Source organism: Diadema antillarum, unplaced genomic scaffold (assembly GCF_040938485.1).
Source record: "Diadema antillarum isolate AM-2024a unplaced genomic scaffold, OU_Dant_1.0 scf00000116, whole genome shotgun sequence".
NCBI lineage: Eukaryota > Metazoa > Echinodermata > Echinoidea > Diadematoida > Diadematidae > Diadema > Diadema antillarum.
Window position 1 is genome coordinate 1,331,483 of NW_027271005.1, and position 20,991 is coordinate 1,352,473.

At 37.4% G+C, this 20,991-nt stretch overlaps 1 protein-coding gene across 1 annotated transcript in view; it reads left to right on the forward strand.

Moving 5' to 3' along the window:
• Nucleotides 1-6,547: 6,547 nt before the first annotated feature.
• The window catches only part of LOC139719923 (uncharacterized), a 105,582-nt gene continuing 91,138 nt past the window's right edge, over nucleotides 6,548-20,991 (forward strand). Inside the window, exons 1-2 of the mRNA XM_071631308.1 lie at nucleotides 6,548-7,802; nucleotides 12,167-12,275. Coding sequence (XP_071487409.1) covers nucleotides 7,698-7,802; nucleotides 12,167-12,275 — 214 coding nt within the window. The 5' untranslated portion in view covers nucleotides 6,548-7,697. The remainder of the gene's footprint in view (nucleotides 7,803-12,166; nucleotides 12,276-20,991) is intronic.

Sequence of the window (20,991 nt, forward strand, 5' to 3'; positions counted from 1 at the left end):
GTACGTATTTCGGAAGAATTCGTATTGTCTAGGGAATTCCCACTGCATCTGTACTGTGTTGGGAATTCCCACTGCATCTGAACTTTATTATAGTGACTATCATGACTTTCTATATACTCAGGAGTATTGCCATGCTGCGCCAAAGCTTGCGTTTAATGGCATTGTCAGTCACTCATCTGGAAGCACAAACATGGTCTTGCTTCCCCATCCCCCTTCTACTATTCCTACTTCATTCTTTTCACAGGGATGCTCGCATTCTTCCATTATCCCTTTTCTTCTGTTCCTTGGGTCATTGCCTTGTGCACTCGAACACACTCTGCATGGTTCTCGCTGAGACTCGAGTTCGGTCTTACCATTCATCCTCTATATTCTAGATGAAGCGAATTGAAAACTTCGCTTTCAGTTCACTAAAATATAAATAACGACGAATTATTTGACATATTTTATCAAGGTCCAGTATTTGACCCCCAAAATGATGAGTGTCCTGCTGTTTATGATTTCGATTTTTATGAAACAGATGTAGAATTTAATGAGGATAATAATAAGTTCCAAGTGTTATACGATGAATCAGTTCAAATCTTTAACCGGACTCACTGATTGTTTTTCATTATTGCATTTGAACATAAGGAGCTTGAACAAGAATTTTGATAATTTTTGTTGTTTTCTGGACAATACTCATGATATATCTTTTTCTATATAGGTCTCACTGAAACATGGATTACTCAGGATTCTGCTTCCGCATATTCTCTTCCAGGCTATGATTTTATGGAAAATAGTAGACGCGATAGAATGGGCGGAGGTGTTGGTTTATACGTTAAACAAAACCTTGATTACGTTATACACAAAGATTTAATTTGTATGAACGGAGTCGTTGAGTCATTATGTGTTGAAATCAAGGTCGTCCATGCCAAAAACATACTTGTATTTATAATGTATAGACCTAATTCTAACACCCAAGATTTTTTTGATTATTTGCAATTTTTATTCCATAATCAAATATTTCATAATAAAGACTGTTATATTATGGGATATTTCAATATAGATTTATCCAAGTTTCAAACAATGAATACTGCGCAATCTTTTCTTGATATTATGATGTCCACATCTTTTTTACCCCTTATAACCATACCAACTCGAGTAACCAATCACTTAGCAACTCTTATTGATAATATATTTTGCAATATATTATTAACCCCTTACCGGTCTCTGATATCATTCTTTCAGATTTATCAGACCATTACCCCATTTTCACTCACATACCCCTTCAGAAAAAAAAAATACCATAAACGACCCGGTGTCAACTTTCCGGAAGGTGACACCTGGAAATATATAGAGATTGCAAAATGACCTCGGTAATGTGGATTGATCTTTTGTATGTAATACCGAAAATACAAATGAGGCTTATGATTTCTTTATGAGTACTTTAATTTCGATTATGGATAAGCATGTTCCTGTTGTTAAAAAAGAAATCTAGAAATTACAAAAGATCCCCTAGACATCCATGGGTATCTAAGTCTTTACTGCGATCAATCAATCGAAAAAATAATTTGTATTATGCTGATAAAAATTAAACGTACTCAGCAATCTCATGATAAATACACTTCATATACAAACGTCCTCACACAAATATTACGATATGAGAAGCGGTTTCACTAATCAGATAAATTTGTTTAAACATGATATTCAAAATACTTGGAAAGTTATTATTATGGCTATCAACAAAAATAAGGACAAACCCCGTATTACATCAATCAAACATGGTGGAAGCAAACCTGGGCCAGTTCGCTGATTAGAAAGTGAGCCATGAAGTATTAGTCTACATGTGTAGGCACTTACGCTAAAGGACAAGATGCATGGGGGCCAATATTTTTTTTAAGTTGTGCGTAATAGCTGTAAACATATACTCTCCTGAATCTGTCTTTTGTAAGTTCAGTGGCCACCCGTGACCAGATGAACGACTTAAATGCTATACATATAAAAGCCTTGCTTTTTAGTGGAACACTCTCATCCATCGCCATGACTATATTATTACTTTTTGTTTTGTTACAATGGCAAATTGTGCGTGAGGCTATTCTTTTTCGCTACCATATTCTTTATACCCATATTACTTCAGAATCATATTCATTCAATCATTTGTCCTTCCAAACTGGAATTGATAAAATTTCACCTTGTATTGTGACTGCTCTTATAATTTGACAAAAGGAAGCACGTGAAAATAGGGAGTTTTGGAGTAAATGGCCCAAACCTGTTCCTCTCACACATGATTATAATATGTACAATTCCTTCGTTTGACCTATCAATAATAATTTATTTCATAATAGAAAAGCCAGTGACATTGCTATGGTGCAAACAGGATAAGAATGCCTTAAACATATCAGAAAGTGAAAAACCCAATTTTGGAAGAAAAAAAAAGGCACTTCATTTTGTCATGATACATAAAACTACTGATAAACAAAACATAAGCAGACAAACAAAGGATACATAGGCCTAATCAAAATCTTTGATAGATTACAAATAAGATTAATTACACATGTATCTTAAATGATATTGCATATTATTGATAAGAATTGAAATAAACTCATGAATATTCCTAAAATATAAGGAAATAAAGGGAAGTTCACAAAATTCATTTCTTTTTTCATGAAAATTACACATTCCATCAACTTGATAGTGATACACGTGTTAAAGGGGATGGCTAGTAACCGATCAGTGGGAATCAGTGGGAATGCTGAGGGATTATTGTTCCAATCCTTGTGGGATTCATTTAAGAGTACATTATACATCTACTGTTGTGTGAAAATTATTTGCTTCAGAACGGTCTCATATTCAAGTAATGTGCAGATTAAAGATCCAGTTTACCTTCGGGAGCAGTGATTTAAAAATTTTTCAAGATATCACATATGATGCATATTTGTAGGTCTGTTGTATCACAAAACACACTACCAAATAAAATTTTTGAAATAAAGCCTAAAATATAAAGAGATATCAGTATTTTTCTCAATAAACCATAACTGTAGACGGTTTAGTCTGGAAATATTTTTATTATAACTATTGTTCACATTTTGTGCATTCAACAATACTTGACATCGATAATACAGATTCAAATTTTTACAGTGGTTGTTTCTATCCCTAACTCACATTTTAGAAACATTTTGCAGCACTAATGCTGGGTTTTTGTTTCATCTGCAAATGGTAAATTATGCCTTTAATGCCCCGTCACTGACCAGGCACGCTAACCTGGAAACATTAAACTGCACATTACTTGAATATGAGACCATTCTGGAGCAAATAATTTTCACACAACAATAATGTACTCTTAAATGAATCCCACAGGGATTGGAACAATCATCCTCCGGCATTCCCACTGATTCCCACTGATCAGTTACTAGCCATCCCCTTTAAAGGTAGGGAATCCCATTTGCATGCCTTAAATGAAGAGTTGTATAAATACAGTGGTATGTTGAAGAGAGTATCATTTTAGAAACTCCCATAAAGTATTGAAAGTGGAAGGTAACATTTAGTACATTTTTTTTGACCGTTAGATTTTGAATTGAATTGTTTTCGGGGCTCACCGTAAATTCCAGTACATTACTAGGCTACCTTTGCAGACCCATGCACCGCATGTGTGTCCATCATGTATATTTTGTGAAGGAAGTTCATCAACACTTACAAACAGTTCTATATACATTCTTGCCACACACTCTATATGTTATTACATCAGCTCTTGTACTTTTAGATTTGTGTTTATAGATAACAAATACAGAAGACTGCAACAAAAAGGCTTAAGTGTGGCTGACACACAGAACTACTGAGTAGTTGAGTTTTGTGCATCATTCAAATTTTAGATAACTGTTGACTTCCAAATTTCTAAGCAGTGGCCTAAGCAAGTCCCCTGAGGTTCATATTTAATGTTTTGCTGCATTTTGGGAGGTCTGTAAAAGGTATCCCCTACCTTTAAGGGTAGCAATAATTATTCCTCCTGCTTTCTGAAAGCGGTTAATAAAGTGCCCTTTCATGGTGCTAGAAAAGTGAAAGCATTTTGAATTTTCTTTATATTTTCATTGTGATTGTTGTCCACACAGTCATGATATCATAAACTCAAGTAGTCTCCTTATCCAGCTGTTCCAACACCAAAACTTTAAAAATCCATAACTTTTGCATCTATCGTTCGATTTTCCTCAAACTTTCACTGATGTGTTCTGATGTTGCTGCTTTCACTCAATTCACATTGATGTATCTCTTTGGATTTTGGTTTCCTTTAAGCAAATTTATCATTTCCGGAAAGCACATCCCATAGCAGCGTTTGACATAAATATCGATTTTCCAGTCAGTTATATTGCACAATGCCTAAGTCCCTTGAATAATATGATGACCCTCTCCCCCATTACTATCCTGCTTCCATCACACCATCGTCCTGTAAACAATCTCTATTCTGGTATGTCTAGTAACAATAGTCCTTTTTATTACTAAGTCACCATCACTACTATCAACTCCAAAAGATTATGATACACGTCTTTGCAGGGGCGGATCCAGGAATTCTGTAAAGGGGGGGGGGGCAACTAATATTTCTGGTGCCACTTCCGGGTTTCATTTCATTTTTTTCTTTTCATTTCTTTTGTTCTAAACGAAAAATAAGGGGGGGGCGTGCGCCAGTTGCGCCCCCTCGATCCGCCACTGCATTGGTTAGATTTTGTGTTAACTTTTGGTGTTACCATACATTATTTACATGATGTTTGTCTCAAATTTTGAGTCCATGGACTCAAAATCATAATGGACCGAAGCTTTCTGAAACTAAACTGCCATCGTTTATCATGCTGCGTTGTATTTTCAATTTCCTATTTCTGCAATAATATTCTGTAGGCGCACTGACGGCTTCAAGGTTCGCTATACAGGCATTCATTATACTGGGTGTTACAAAAACATTTCCCACTATTGATCCTTGATAGTTCGAAAACTATATATCAGATAAAATTTTCATTGATATGAGTAATAGATGAATAGTGTACAATTTTTAGTTGGAGGTGATTTGAATATGAAAACCTATACTAAATCAGTTGCATGAAATCCATTATTAATTTCAAAGTTAGGTTCCAGATTTTGGTCAAATTTTAATCCTCTGTACAAAACTTGAAATTTACACAGGAACAAATGATGTGATTGTGAGTGTGTACTACAATGACCCTGAACAATGGACATGGATACCACCTGTTCAGAGCTCTTCTCCAAGGCACATGAATCCTTTCATGATGGGTCATCCTAGGCACTGCTAGTCTGAACTCATAGCAAAGGGTGAAATGCATGAACATGAAATAAGTAAGCACATGTTTCCATGTGCTTGAACACCACATTTCAGAATGAATAAAATCTAGCTGTGGTAGTGGAATTCCTCATGAATAGATCATTACAGAGCATTCAAATCCTGGCCATTGTCTAGGACCATTGTTTTGGTGTCAACTACACTCCCAAACAAATCAATAACTCCTGTGCAAAGTTAAAGTTTTGTACAGATGGTTGAAAATCGAGCAAAATCTGAAACCTACCTGAAAAATTAATGTTGAATTTAATGAAACTGAATTATGCTTTCATTTTAAAATTGCCTCCATCAAAAGTGTACACTATTCAGTTATTGCTCACATCAATGTCAATGCTCTCTGATATAACAGTATTTGAACCATTAAGGATCAAAAGTGGGAAATGTTTTTTTTTTTTTTTGTACAGGGCCTGAATAGTATTATTTTTACTGTGTTGTATCGTATCATAGGCTAATGTGTTGAATCGTTGGCATCGTATTGTATTGTATTGTATTGTATTGTATTGCATTGTATGGTAATGTATTGCATTCATTAATAATAATAATAATAATAATACATTATATTTGTAATGCGCTTAATACAATGTTTCTAAGCGTATAGGGAAAGGACGAAAGGAGAAATTAAAAATGAGGGAAAACAGACATATCAAAACACAAGTAAGAATAACATGACATAAATCAATGTGTACCAGTCATTAAACACATACAATAATTGAAATACACTCAGCACATTAACTTAGGGAAGCAATCAATATGGAAAAAGATGGGTTTTTAGAAGTGCCTTAAATGATTCTACTGATGGGGCTTGTCGTATATGAATGGGTATTGTTCCAAAGCTTGGGTGCAATAACCGCGAATGAGCGTTCTCCGTAGCGTGTCCTAGTGCGAGGTCCGGGTAACAGTTGAAGATGGGCAGTTTCATTGCATTGTATTATATTGTATCGTTACTGGAGTTTGGGAGAAGTGTATCCTACATTTTTATTTTTTATTTTATTCTTCGTTTACAACAAAATTTAGACCACGCAATCATCGAAAACTCTTTATAGCACAGCGCCCTCTTTTGTGCATTAACAATCATACCCCTCCCCTCCCATTGGCCCAGCAGTGTGTGTTTGTGTGTGTGTGTGTGTGTGTGTGTGTGTGTGTGTGTGTGTGTGTGAGCATCAAGTTGATACAATGCGTACCCACTGTAATACGTACTGCACTGCACTCCATTCAGATATGATCCATGCAACATGTTCATACCATTGTATTTGTACCACCACACATCACCACAGCGTTACACTGCGTGCAAAAAGGCCAGAAACAATACTCTGCATCCGATTGTTTGCTTGTTCATCCTGTGGATTTAGAGAACTCTTTGTGTTCTGTCTCTTGTTGATAATCATTGTTTCATTTCAAGTTGATTATAGAGAGCCCGTGTGCCCTTGTAGAATACTCAGGATAATTTTTCACGTAGTCGGTTCATTCGCCGCCAGCACTTCCTTGTTCGCTGGAGCCGAGCTTCGAAGCCGCGGGCTTTGGTACGTAAACTCGCGAGTGCCATATGGGAGAACTGGCCGTGGACATGACATCAGCAACACGGTAGGGATGGTTGATGACCCCTCTAGCTACCTCTGCTCTGCTGCTGTGTTGTGAGCATTTTTCGTTTAGATGGCTAATGTCGTGGATGCCAGCAAGGAGGAAAGCCAGTCGGAAAACAGGGTGCAAAGGAACCCTTCAACGCACTGCATAGCGAACAGTCTGTACCTGTATTAAAGTAATATCTTTGACTTATTAAACTGCATTGCTGTCAATCATACTACACACAACCTACACATGTAAATTTACAGTGTAGTTTACATAACTAGAACTATAACCTACCTATTTATCCCACTTCCGACCTTCCACTTCCACCAACAAGGCAAGGTCCACGGCCGCTGTGTTGTGAGCAGCAACCTTTGCATTACAAAGCATTCTTGTTTGCTGTCAAAAGGTGTTAGATTTATGTAATGAGGCAGAAATAATGATAGACAATGGTGTCCTTTCACACTGTGTCTCTCATTTCCAATATTATTTTGAACGCATAACTTTTTCACATAGATTAGGTTTATATGGGTATAGGACTTGACACGACATACCTGTACCTTGCAGTTGCACAGCTGTGACAAGAAGGGAGCCAAAATTCTCGGAGTGTACAACTGACCAGTGTGGATTGAAGCAGGAGACATACAGTAATTTTTACTGGCATCGTAACATGTGTGTTCACTGAAGGTCTGCACTGCACTGTTTGCTGTAGACATTTGCCAGAGAGGCATTTACTCTCTCTCTGCTGGCAAAGCTGATCAGAGTGTTTGGCTCAGCAGCCTAATCCAAGACTGTCGGGGGAAGGAAGAAATTAGCAACCATGGCTTTAAAGGAAAATTTAGAAAACTTTTTAGAAAACTACGACAACATGACCAGTCTCTCCACGTCGCTGGATGGGGCAGATTCATTTGAAATGGAATTTACAGTAAGTACTTTAATTTTATTTCATTTTATCTTTTATTAATTATCATTATTTATATTTTTTATTTGTTTATTTATCTATTTATTTGCCTGTAGAGGGCTGGTAGGGGATTGATTCCATGTTCAAGTACAGTTGTATTAAACGGTAAATATTCATGGACATTCTCCTCTGTACATGTATTAACACAAGACACCCTAACTGCGACCAGCAGCCCCATACGCATAGCGTAATGGGGCTGCGGACTGTAGTATTCAGGATCGTGAATAGGTATCATCGTGCCCAAATATCAACTTTAAATCGAAAATTTTATTCAATTTGAAGACTTACCAGTAAAGTTAAAGTATTGACGATAGGGTTCGTGCAACGTTTGGTTCTGTCAATGGTCCCTTTCTGTTCGAATTGATGACTTAATGTGACTCGGTCGGGAGAAACCTGGGAGAGCCACACTGAATTGACGGCCAACGCATGCGCACAAATTTCTAATCCATTGACTGGATAAGATGTCTGTGTGCGCATGCCATTGCCATTGCCATACAAAATTTGACCCTTGATGTGGGTGCCATACGATGTCCTTTCAGGCCACCACATCTCTTGTTTTTGGCCCACAAAAATTTCAGATATAAGAAATTTAGTGGCCAAACAGGTCATGCTCTCGAGAAAAAGAAAAGTTCCTGACAAACCCTGATAAACTGAAAAGCTTACATGTAGCTTTAGCAGGCTTCAATGTACTGAGTATTACAGGTGTTTGTTTCATGAGTCGTCCGCTACAAATGTACATTAAACGTGTACATTGTACATCGTATCTCCAAGGTCAAGGATTCTTTTACTACTGTATATGCAGTACATTTTCTTAAGAACTTGTTAAGAACTTAAATCCATAGATCTTGAATCAGCCCAAAAATATTGGAGAAGGGGAAAATAAAAGTTTTGTGGTGTTAATTACCCATAAAACTATTGTACACTGTGCAAGTACAGTGCATTCTGCATTCATGCTGCACGCTGCAAGCTGCGAATTCACAAACCATGAGGAACCGGCTCTGTGAAAGGAGCTTGGAAGCACCATAGAAAAGGATTTTGTCATATAATGCACTGGACATAAACACTCGTGTAATTGGCCACAATTTATGTGTATTTTGTCAACTGTTCTTATACCGTACATTTACATTGTACAACATTTTAAGAATAAGATACTGTATATGCTCAGAGATAGATCAAGATACTGTCCATTGTGTCTTGTTAAGTTATTTTCCTTTTTTTTAATGTTCTACATACATTGTACAGGTGAATAATATTTATTGTGTGAAATGTACATTGTATCTGGATAAATTTTGAAACCTTACTTGCTCACCTGCCTGTATCAAAAGAATGTCTGCGATTATATGAGAATAACCACCATCTGTATAGTGTACATTGTACCGTACAAGATTGTACATCGATCTGTATTGTATTGTGTGTGATTTTGTTGATTTTACAATACAGTGTTCACATTTTTAGGTCACAGAAATGAGGGCATTACAAAATTTCCTAGAGTAGTGACTACAATATAAAATGTGAACATTGAGTTGTTTTATTTCATTTCCAACAAATTAAGGAAACAATCAGGCATGGTGTACACTTAAATTACAATTATTGACTTCCTCAATGTTTTGAATTTGTCTTGTGTAAACATTATAGCATTGTACATATTATGTAATTCTACTTTTGAATATCCCATTGTATGACATGTTTGGATGATATTTTTGTCATGCAGTGCAAAACATACCTTATTACATGTATACATTATACATTATACATTATATTAAAGATGTATGGTACAAAAGTAGGTGAGATGCCTTGCAGGATTATCTTTTTTTTTTCTTCTTCTTCTTCTGTTTATGTAAGGACACAATGTGATTTTATTTCCTTGTCCTGTAAATGTTTTATATACTTAAGTATCATGTATGATGCTGAGTATTCAATGCCCCCCCCCCCACATTTGGGACTTCCCCTTCAGTCAAGGGAAACCAAATGGAAAATACACATGATACCTGTACAAATGTACGTATGTACATTTTTGTACATTGTACATTTAATACTGTGAATATTTGGTGGCAAGAGCCACTGTGAAGAGTGTTATGCACACTTGTGACATTACAAAGTTTTACAATTTTACACCTACGGACAGTGTACAGTGTACATGTTTAGTGCAGTCTTCTTTTCAGATAGCATTTTGTGTAACATGGTATGGGTAAATTATCAGGCAGAGATGCCCTGTTACAATAATAGACGTTGTTGTTCTCCTCAGGTGACAGCAGCATTTAACAAGATCTTCTTTTCATTTTTTTTTTTTCCCATTTGGTAGTATGGTAGCTGTATTCCTTTATCTGCATTTCTTGGCAGATGTGTGAAGTTGATGCTATCCAAAGCCCCCTCTCCTCACCTCCCACTCCCCTCTCTGTTCCTCTTCCTCGAAAATGAAGGACTTTGTGAAAGGATGTAAAACTGAATTGGGGAATTTCCCTCAATTTTACCCAGGGACCCATACTTCCATGTTTACTTAATGGTCAGCTTGGCACATCTGCTGTTGGTTTGGACAGGGAGAGGGTACAGGTCTGAAACAACAACAGCAGCAACAACAACAAAAATATATGTGTTCGAACATTATTAACTTCTCTTGCAAAAGAAGTAATAGAGAAGGGAGCAGAAATATATCGCACAAGAAGAAGTCAATCAGCCGTCGAGGGGCAAGCTTACAAGTATTGAGCAACAGGTCCCTTGACAAGCCCTGCAAGGTTCTTGTCTTTCATGACCAATCGTACTCATATCTGCTGCGAGTGTTGGGTAACAAAAGTCACAACCAATCAACAGTGCTCTGTTGGAAAAGCATGTATTTGAATATATTTTTTTCCATTGATCTTTAGTTTGTGGTTTTGTTTCAGTATACATGTACGTAGGGTACTGGCAGCACTGTCAGTCAATGGCTTTTTTAGAGGTTCCGCACAAATTCAAGATTGCAGGATTAACTTGTATCATGCTGTAATGTGTGTATAATATGTGTGGACAGAAAAATATTTCACAATGATAATGCAGAGTTACAGTGGTAATCTTACAACATAACCGCATTGCTGTGTTTTGAGATAATATGAGATTATTAACTTCACTTGAGTTGTTTGTGTACATGTGTAGTATTACAGTTTACTGAAGAGTGATAAAAACAATTATTGCCTGTACACATTACATTAAAAAAAAAATAATGGTGGGTATATGTACTTGTAATTTGGTCATACTACAAATAAGTTGAACTTAAAGAACATAAAGTACATTGAAGTACATTGTACATTGTATTTGTTCTTTTTTTAAAGATGATTATTTTCTCCTGCACTACATACAATGTAGGCCCTATATTCTCCAATAAAGACCTGCAAGGCTTGTCATAAGGGTGCTTGTTTAGAATGATTTTGGAACTGATTCCAAGTTGTGATTGCTTCATAGGAACAAATACCTGTATTTTTCCATCTGTCTGTGTATGGGTTTTAGGCAAGATCAGACCCATATTCACTGCATTTACTGTGTAATATTAAAGTCAATCTTGTAATTTCATTGGTCAAAGTGAGAAACTGAACTTTTCAGTATTGAAGTACAACAACTGGTACTTGTGTATTCAATAGGAGTGGTGTAATGTTGGGGTTACATTATGTACAAATGCAGGCTTTCCGTACAGGCTTATGAATTAAAATCATGTTCACAGATCTCAAAAAGCTCTCACACTATTTTGGTATTTAAAACATGATACTGTTACTCATCTTTTAATAGCTCTTTACTAAAAAAAAAAAAAAAAATGTGAGCACTAATGACGGCAATTGTTGTACAGTAGGTCCTATAAAAGAAGACTAAAGAAAGGTGAGATTAATATTTCTTGGTCTCATTCCGTTCCCGGATTATAATGCTACCGGTATCTGCTTGGTTATGACAGGGAGGTGTGAAATACGATATTGTACATTGCATCTCTCATACCTCTCTGTATGAAATGTCCACATGAATGTGTAGCACATTCTCTCTCTCTCTTTTTCTTTTAAAAATCCCGCTTTGTGATAATAATAGTTGTAATGTTCTCTTAATAATAAAAATACATGTATCACTCTATAGAGTTGTACATGTATGTGCTGTAAGATGACAGTTACAAGCGTACAACTACTGTATATGCGGTATTTAAGAGATTGAACCTTTGCTGAGTATTTGTCAATGTCACTGAGTGAAGGAAAATGTGAAAGAAACGAATGTATTTCATATTTTGCTTATTTCAAAAAATGTTTCTGAAGTTTACGCTGTAGTAAAAAATGTCCTTTTTTTCTTGCTTATTTCTCTCTCTTTTTCCCATCTATTTAAAGCACCTGAAGCAAATCTCGCAGCGTTATCGGACAGACAAGGTCTACCCAACAACAGCAGGGGAGTCTGAAATCAACATGAGAAAAAACAGATACAAAGACATACTGCCCTGTGAGTATACGGACTTGTGCATGGATACAATTTATAATGTACCACTGGGGCCCGTTGCATAAAAGTTACTATTTACATGTATTATGGTAGCTTTGCCATCCAATGGTAACTTCCATGGAATTCTTGATTTTGATTGGCTGTTGAGTATTGTTGCCATGGTAGTTACTATTGGATGGCAAAGTTACCATAAAAGTAACTTTTATGCAACGGGCCCCTGGAGTTCAATGCATGAGATGATGGTGTACAGTGTAGACTTTATACAGTACATGTGTACATTTTAAAATCAAGAATCTTGGCTTCTTGCGAAAATCACCAAAACTTTGTCCATGGATGCAAAAATTTCTGGTTTTACAGTAAATTCTTTTCTGTGATGACAATAGGACCATTTACTGCTGGCTGCTAATGTGAAGATAGGATGCATTACATGTACCGTACAATGTATGTTTCTTCTTTTTTTTTTAAACTTTATTAACATGCCATTGTACATATGTATATTTTGAGTAAGGCCAGTTACTTGTGCTTTGTTGGGTGTCTGGGAATCATGTAGTCCATGGAGGGTGTAAGAGCGGATTACTGTAAAAGTTTTTTTTTTTAATGCGCTCGGCCCTGTATAAAAAAGAAGAATTTCGCATGTTTTTAATTCTGCGGAATCAAAGACATGAACTACTGTAATGTTGTATGGCAAGCAGGAATATTTGCGTGCTTTCATTTTTGCGCTAGTTTCTGGTTGCGCAAAATGCCTGAAAATTTCAACACCGTGAGAAATTTCCACTTTCACAGTATTCGAGACTTGAGGAACACTTAAATGATGTAAAGTTGGCCCGTCATGTACAGTGTACCCTTTTGCCAGACTCTGAAGAGCAAGTTTTAAACATGTCGTTTCCACAAAAGTGAATGGAAGTGAAACCGCTAGTGAGGTAGCAGCCAATGCGCACCGCAGGCAAACAGAACTTCAAAACTAATTTCCACCATAAAAATGCCATGTTAAATTGTGCGTGAAAGTAATCCAAAACGCCCATGTACATTTGTTACCGTATGTACAATTGTAGATGCACACAAGTAGACACACTTGTAGTAGCAGAAACTAGAGAGACCTGATATACTCGTAGTGTGCTGTTTCCTGGATTGTGCAGTGTGTACTTCAGCATGCCATTTCCCTCCAAGAAGGAAATGAATTTAACCTTCCATATGGAATTGAGTCAGGACTTTGTATGCAATCCACCCATAAAGATGGAGTGCTGAATTGTTGGGTGATTATCAAAACATGGCGATTAATATGGGACGAAAATACCTTTTGCCACTATGCATCAATCACGTCACGGGCTGAAAAATTGCCATTAAAAACCAATTGCTTCCTGAAAACTCAAAACTGTTTTTGAGGCAAATGAACCACAAATTGCTCACATTTTATCTGTACATTCGAGGCATTGTAAGATTTGGGTTGTCAAACAGTGTAAGTTGGAGCATATGAGTGCAATAACCATGGATGATTATGTCTCCCCTCACAATGAGATTTTTCTGTAACTCTGGAAAGACTGTTCAGCCAGTAGGAAAATGGCTGTAAAAGGTTCGCACAAGTACTTGACTGGACATTTGCCATCACTGCTAACATTTCGTGATACAGCAAATATCCCGTTTCATACTGGATGGTTTTCTTTAGTTCTGATTAAAGTCTGTCTTCCCTTTTTCTTTTAGGTTATCAACAGACTGAACTTGAAAATACATTTTTAGGTTCAAATGGTCTGCGTTTTAAGCCTCTTTGGGAGTGAGGCAAGCTCATTGGGATTTTGTAATGGTGGCCCTGAGAAGGTTGCTGTAAATCATACAGTGTAGAAGCACAGGGGCTCTAATCACGTAGGGCCTACTCAGTAGTTATTGCTATTTGCGAAAAATGTATTCTGTTTGCCACTGTTCACACATAGCAAAAACAAATCAGTTGACAACAAATGAAGGGAATCTCCAGGCTACTGTGCATTATACATGTACTTTATACGTGACCATGAGCACCCGAGTGTGCAAATCAAGTTTTGCGAGTTGCTCCATTGGAAGAAAAATATTGGTGGTTTCTTTGCATGCTGTTAGCAGGCTCCACATGCAGGCAAATTATCATAAGAGCGTTTTGGGTTTTTTTTTTAAGCTGTCATGAGACTAATTGTCCATTCTGATGTGTATCGAGAGAGTTAAAAAAGTGTTTTGTGTCCACACACAAGAATGACTGGTTTGCACATCATGTTGCCAAAATGGGGATCTTTAGATTTGCAACAAAGATGGTAAAGAAGAGGACTGCATTGGCCATTCACCTTTTTCCCTGCGTCGTGTTGCAAAGGAGCTTTTGATTACGCAAGGATGCAGTCTATGCAAAGTTAAATGGCACCCCTTTAGGGTCATATGTATTCAAGTGGACGCAACAAGAGCCCAGAACTGAGTGTGCAAACTCAGATAACGCAAGAGTTCCCTTATGTAGATTTAAAAACCGTTAATTTTGCATGTGTGTGAATGGGCCTTGAGTTTTGAAACATTTCAATTATACTGATAATGCATAGATGATGCTTGACGTGGAAACCGAGATGAGCTTTAAAGGTGCATGATCCCGGTGTTTGAGTCAAATGCAGTGGTCCGATCACAGTTCGGCTCATGATTCGGCTGAGGGGGATGACAGCTATAGCAAACTTCTTTTGTGATGTCATAATAACAAGCACATCAATGCACGCACCCTGGCATTACTACAGACTGCGTGATGTGCAGAGAAGACAACGAAGGCAACGTTATGTACTTAATAGCAACACCTATGCACTTTCAATACTCTTGATGACAGCTCAACTTCGGTAATCTTCGTATCACTATGAATGCTAACAGTGATCGGCAGTATCATCAACAGCGCCCTCTACACTACTGGGACTATGTACCTTTAATAGATAAGAAGAAAACAATATAAGAAGCAGGAGGTCATCCTCAGGTCATTGAATATGGTATTACTGTAAAAGTGGTTTCTTTCGCGTACAGAAACTTTCGCGGTTTCCATCGGTGCGGACTTTTTCGCGTGTGTTTAAAGTCGCGGTCGGTAATGATAGCATTGTACAAGCGATGAGTTCAAAACATTTTCACGTGATGTTAAATTTGCGATTCAACCTCAAAGCGCGAAAAGCACAAATGTAAAACCACCGCGAAAGAAACCACTTTTACAGTATGACAGCTAGCGGAAAGCTCATTCCTGGTGAATAGTTTTCCACATTTTCCAAATGCATTTGAGCAACATTGATGTTTAATGCATGGTCCAAAGATCACCTGTAGTCTTGGTTTTGTTTTTATGAGCTTATTTTGTTTATTTGTCTCAGAGTATGTTGTTTTGTGCCTGTATACATGTGTGTGTTTGGGGGTGGGGGGGGGGGCACCACAGTTTGAAGGCACAAGTACCAAGAGTAAAAAAAGTTCGGGTTCAGATGGCAGTCTAGACTGCACCCGTTGTCTAATTAGACCCATGTTGGTATTAAGTCCAAAACATGTGGTGCATTAGATAAGTACACATACACACACACACACACACACACACACACACAAATTATTTACACACACATTATTTACACACACACACACACACACACACACACACACACACACAGTATTTTCCTTCTTGTGCTTGTGGAAGGGAGATATTCCCTAGAGCATGGACCTACTACACATGGACTTGTAACGAAGGTCTTTGACCCCGTTTATAGTGCGGGGCTGGGCCGAGCCGCGGTCAAGCCCAGCCTCAATTGCGGGCTGAGCCGGCTCGGCCGCGCTTGTAAACAAACGCAATTTGCTATAGTCTGGTTTTCAGACCCTTTGCCAACTGGATTCCATGGCAACGAAGTCACCGTTCGGGCAAAGACCTTTCCTGAAGGAAAAATCCTTTGCAGGACAAAACCACCTTAAACTATACTAGTTTTCGACATTGAGGGGGTTAATATCCTGAATAGCGAAATAGTACGGACAGAGGGTTTGGAAGCCAGACTAAAATTGGCCGCGCATTTGGCCTAGTTTGCCTACACTGACAAAAGGCCGGGCTGCCGGCCTCAGCCACGGCCAAGACGCAGCCGAGACCACCTCCAGAGTGTGGCCAAATGCACGGCCAATTTTGGCCCCGCATTTGGCCTTTTGCACGTTTACACTGAAATGAAGGTGGGCTCGGCCACGGCCGAGCCACGGCCGAGCCTCGCACTGTAAACGGGGTCTTTCTTTGATCCCATCATCACTGCCGCCACCTGATTATGTGCATCTTCAAGGACAAGTTCACCTTCATAGACATGTGGGTTGAGTGAATGCAGCAGTATTAGTAGAGCACATCATTGAGAGTTTGAGGAAAATCTGACAATCTGTTCAAAAGTTATGAATTTTTGAAGTTTCTCCTCACTCAAGGCTGAATGAGAAGACTACTATAGCTTGTGATGTCACATGAGTACAACGATATAAAGAAGGAATAAAGAAAATTCAACATATTTTCACTTTGCTCGCATAACAAAAGAACGCTTGACTTCTCTCTTTCAGAAGGCAGGGGGAATAATATTACCCTTAACATATCTATGTCAGTAACAAGTCGAAGCTGAGTCAAAGATATGTGCACTTTATTCAAAAAGTAAAGTTTTGTGAAATTCTCTTTTTATTTTCTTTTAATACGCATATGGCATCATACACGACATCATGTAGTAGTCTTCTCATCCAGCAGTGACTACGCAGATACCTTAAAAATTCATAACTTTGAACGGATTGTCCGATTTTCCCCAAACTTTTACTGATGTGTTCTACTAATATTGCTGCATTCACTCAATCCACATGTATACGAAGGTGGACTTGTTCTTTAAAGTTTGAGTACATTCAGGTGCTTGGATAATGGCGATTGTGCAATTGTGCATCGTCACTAACAAAAGAACCATTTCCCTCATTTCCAGTACAGTCTTATTTAAAGGACAAGTTCACCTTCGTAGACATGTGGGTTGAGTGAATGCAGCAATACAGTATAACACATCAGTGAAGATTTTGGGAAAAGCGTACAATCCGTTCAAAAGTTATGAATTCTTGAAGTTTCTCTTCAGTCACTCCTGGATGAGAAGACTACTATAGTTTGTGATGTCACGTGTGTACAACGATATAAAGAAAGAATGAAGAAAAATTAACATGTGAACTACAATAGCTTGTGATGTCACACGAGTACATTGATATAAAGAAAAAATAAAAAAAATTAACATATTTTCACTTTTCTCGCATAACAAAAGAATGTATACTCATCTTCCCTCTTTCAGAAGGAAAGGGGGAGTAAGACCCCATTTACAGTGCGGGGCTGGGCCGAGCCGCGGCTGAGCCCAGCCTCAATTGCGGGGCCGAGCCCCGCAATTTTGTCCGTTTACACTGCCGGGCTCGGCCGCACTTTTAATTCAAACCTTTCAATATTTTGTCCTAGTGGTGCTCTGCTTGTAAACAAACGCAATTTGGTATAGTCTGGTTTTCAGACCCTTTGCCAACTGGATTCCGTGGCGACGAAGTCGCTGTTCGGCAAAGGCCTTTGCCGAAGGAAAAGTCCTTTGCAGGACAAAACCACCTTAAACTATACTAGTTTTCGACATTGAGGGGGTTAATATCCTGAATAGCAAATAGTATGGGCAGAGGGTTTGGAAGCCAGACTAAAGTTGGCCGCACATTTGGCCCATTATAGTAGGCCAGCCAAGACGATTTTTTTTACTTCGGACGGCAAAATTTGTTAATGCTAAGTTTTCCAGCTGAAAGTCTTGCAAAAATACTCAAGTTTAGCGTACGGCCGGATGTCAAGCGCGTTTTTGCCGAAAAATGTCTTTTTTAGCACAAAATTTGAAAGAATGTAAAAAATCACGATTTTTATTATTTTACCGAAATAAGTAATGGTTGATAAGTACCTTTCAAACTAGAAATGTGTTATCTTCCATTTCAAGTTTAGAACCTGACTAATAAGTAATATGCATTTGAATGTAGAATTTTTACACGCACATATATGGCGCAATGAAACATAAAAACTTGATTTACTCAAAATTGTACTTTGTAAAATCTACCAATATTTCAAAGTTTTTTTAAACTACCTAAATCAATCTATTCAAAAGTTTTTATTATTCCGAAATATAATATATATTCTGATATCTTATGCAGCAAAGAAATTACAAGATAAGGCGAAAGATAACTCGTTTTATGTTATCCTAAATGGGACGATGTATTTTTACCGGACGCGCATTTTGAATGAAAAATCGAATGTATAGCGTAAGCCCATATATATTGTACATGGTACAGTGCGTGTAGGTATTTATCTTACATAATTGGCGAAGTCAATGGACAGGTTGGATAGCTGACTGCAAAACCCTTTGTGGCACCTTGATATGACTGAAATGTGCTTCTTCCCCACCCCCCCACCCCCCCCCCCAAAAAAAATAAAATAAAATCAGTAGTGTTGTTACCATGGCAACTGATCATCATTAGGTCACTCCCTGAAAATTTCAAATATTCATAATTGTAAAACGTACGAAAGTGTTGAAACATTTTGTGTGTGTGTGAAAAATGTGTCAATCTAACTAATCTATGTTTAACAATGAAACCTAAGAGTTATATAAAATTGTTTACTATGTTCGGAAATGGTTGTCATGGAAACCGTGATAACAAATCACATGTTACTGGGAAAAATTACGATACCAAATCTCCCATCCTGCATACTCACCCCTTCCCCCGAGAATGCTTTGGAATTCGTAATGCTATATAGTTTGCATTCTCAGGCCCTGAAACGGAGCCCTGCAAGGGATAGGCACGAAATCACTTTTACTTTTGTAATGTTCTAAGGCGAGGTGTTTGCATTTTATTTTGATTTATTCTCCCGCAGAAGACTTATACTAAATGTTTCTTTTATGATGGTTGATTGTTGACATGAACGTTGTTTGGAACGCACACTTAGTCGGCGACATAAAATGTTATTATGTATCCCGGATTTGTGTGAAAAAGTAAGGCAAATATCACCCTCAAAAGAGAAAATAAGAAGCGAAAAGGAAGTAGAAGTGAAATGCGTACAATGCAATAACAGCTTTATTTCCCCTTCCCATCATTAAGTCGGTTATATCATCGAGTCTATATTGCAGATTATATTAATCCTTGGCCAAGTTCTATGTCCTTGGAGCAGACATGTAACAACTTGTTTGTTTGCAATTCGATTTTTTTTCTATATTATCACAAATTTGTTTAAAAAAAAAATCATTTCAGTTATCACCAACACTCTAAATTCCCAGTCAACCAACAAAACGTACTACACAATGTGCACACGCCCGCAACCACCGTCTCAAACAGCGTTCACGAATGAAATACAGTAAACAGTAAACGAGGCAATTTCTCTTTTTTAAAGCAATGATTTGCCATTAGCGTACATTTACTAGAATAGCAGCACTTGACATCTATGTTGCTGGTTACCAAAAATGCTGATTAGAATACCATACACAGTAAGAACATGCTTGAATCCTGCAAAATATATATAATTATTTCTCTTCAACAGTATTTCGTTTTGAAAGGTAAAGAACCTCAGTCTCCATTTGTGGACATCTAAAAACAAACAAAAAAATCCATCTGAAAGCAATCTTCTTAAATGATTAAAAGCTTTAGAAAAGAATGAGTCCTCAGTGAAAATGTCTTTCATGAACAAATCTCTGTGATATACATCAAAAGAGTTTGAAAAACAATACAAATTGCGCTGACTACATTAACTGCATTGACAGCCTCAATTTTTGTTTTTAATGTGACATATACTATAATGTGTCCAGCATCACAAACGTTACACCAGTTAGAAAAACAAAATGTTCTCTTTAAGCAATATTTCAATATCTCTATCTTTAAAAAAATTTGTGGTTACATATCCTAGCTAATTATGACTGTACGCTGTTGCATTGAACTTTCGTCAATGTACAACTAAATTAGAATGGTGACTGCCAAATTTTTAAATATCTACTTTTAGTCTGATATTATTTTTGTGTTCTGCAGACCAGTGTGATAAGGTATCTGTACTGAATACTCGTCTCTCAATGAAGAAAAAAAAAAATCACCTCTCCAAAATGCATGGTACCGGTATTTCCCTCTAATACTTTCCCTCATTCCAAGTACCAGAATACATTGCTGGGGCCCTGAATAGCTAACATATATTACAGTATTACCAACATCATGACAATTATGGCACATGTGAAGGGAAACCTGGCAAAACATACATCTTGACCAGTACATTTTCTTTTCACTACTTCTTGTACTTGGCGTTTGGATTGAAACATTTTACCTATGTTCGTTCCTTTAAGCTACATACTATTCTTTTATATCTTAAACTAGAAAAGAAAAAACATGCTCTATGCTATTTCCCTTCAGATTCACCAACTGTTACTTTGTGAAATTTTCTCTTTTTAAGCACTTCAACGTGCAGTTTTTTTTTTTCTGACTAACATGTCACATATTTTCCTCCATCTGATGAAGAAAGGCAAAGTTCACTTCCCTTTTGTTGCCCCCCCCCATAAAAACAAAAACAAAAGACATTCCAATATGACAGGATTAAAATGTTGGCGTTTGGGCTTCAAAGGAAATAACAGGATCAATTTCCATGAACTACTAGTATGCGGCTTGTAACTGTGAGTCTCAAAGGCATGGTATAGTTTTGGTTGAGATGGAGATTCAGACTTTAACTTTTTGCAAGCAAATAAAA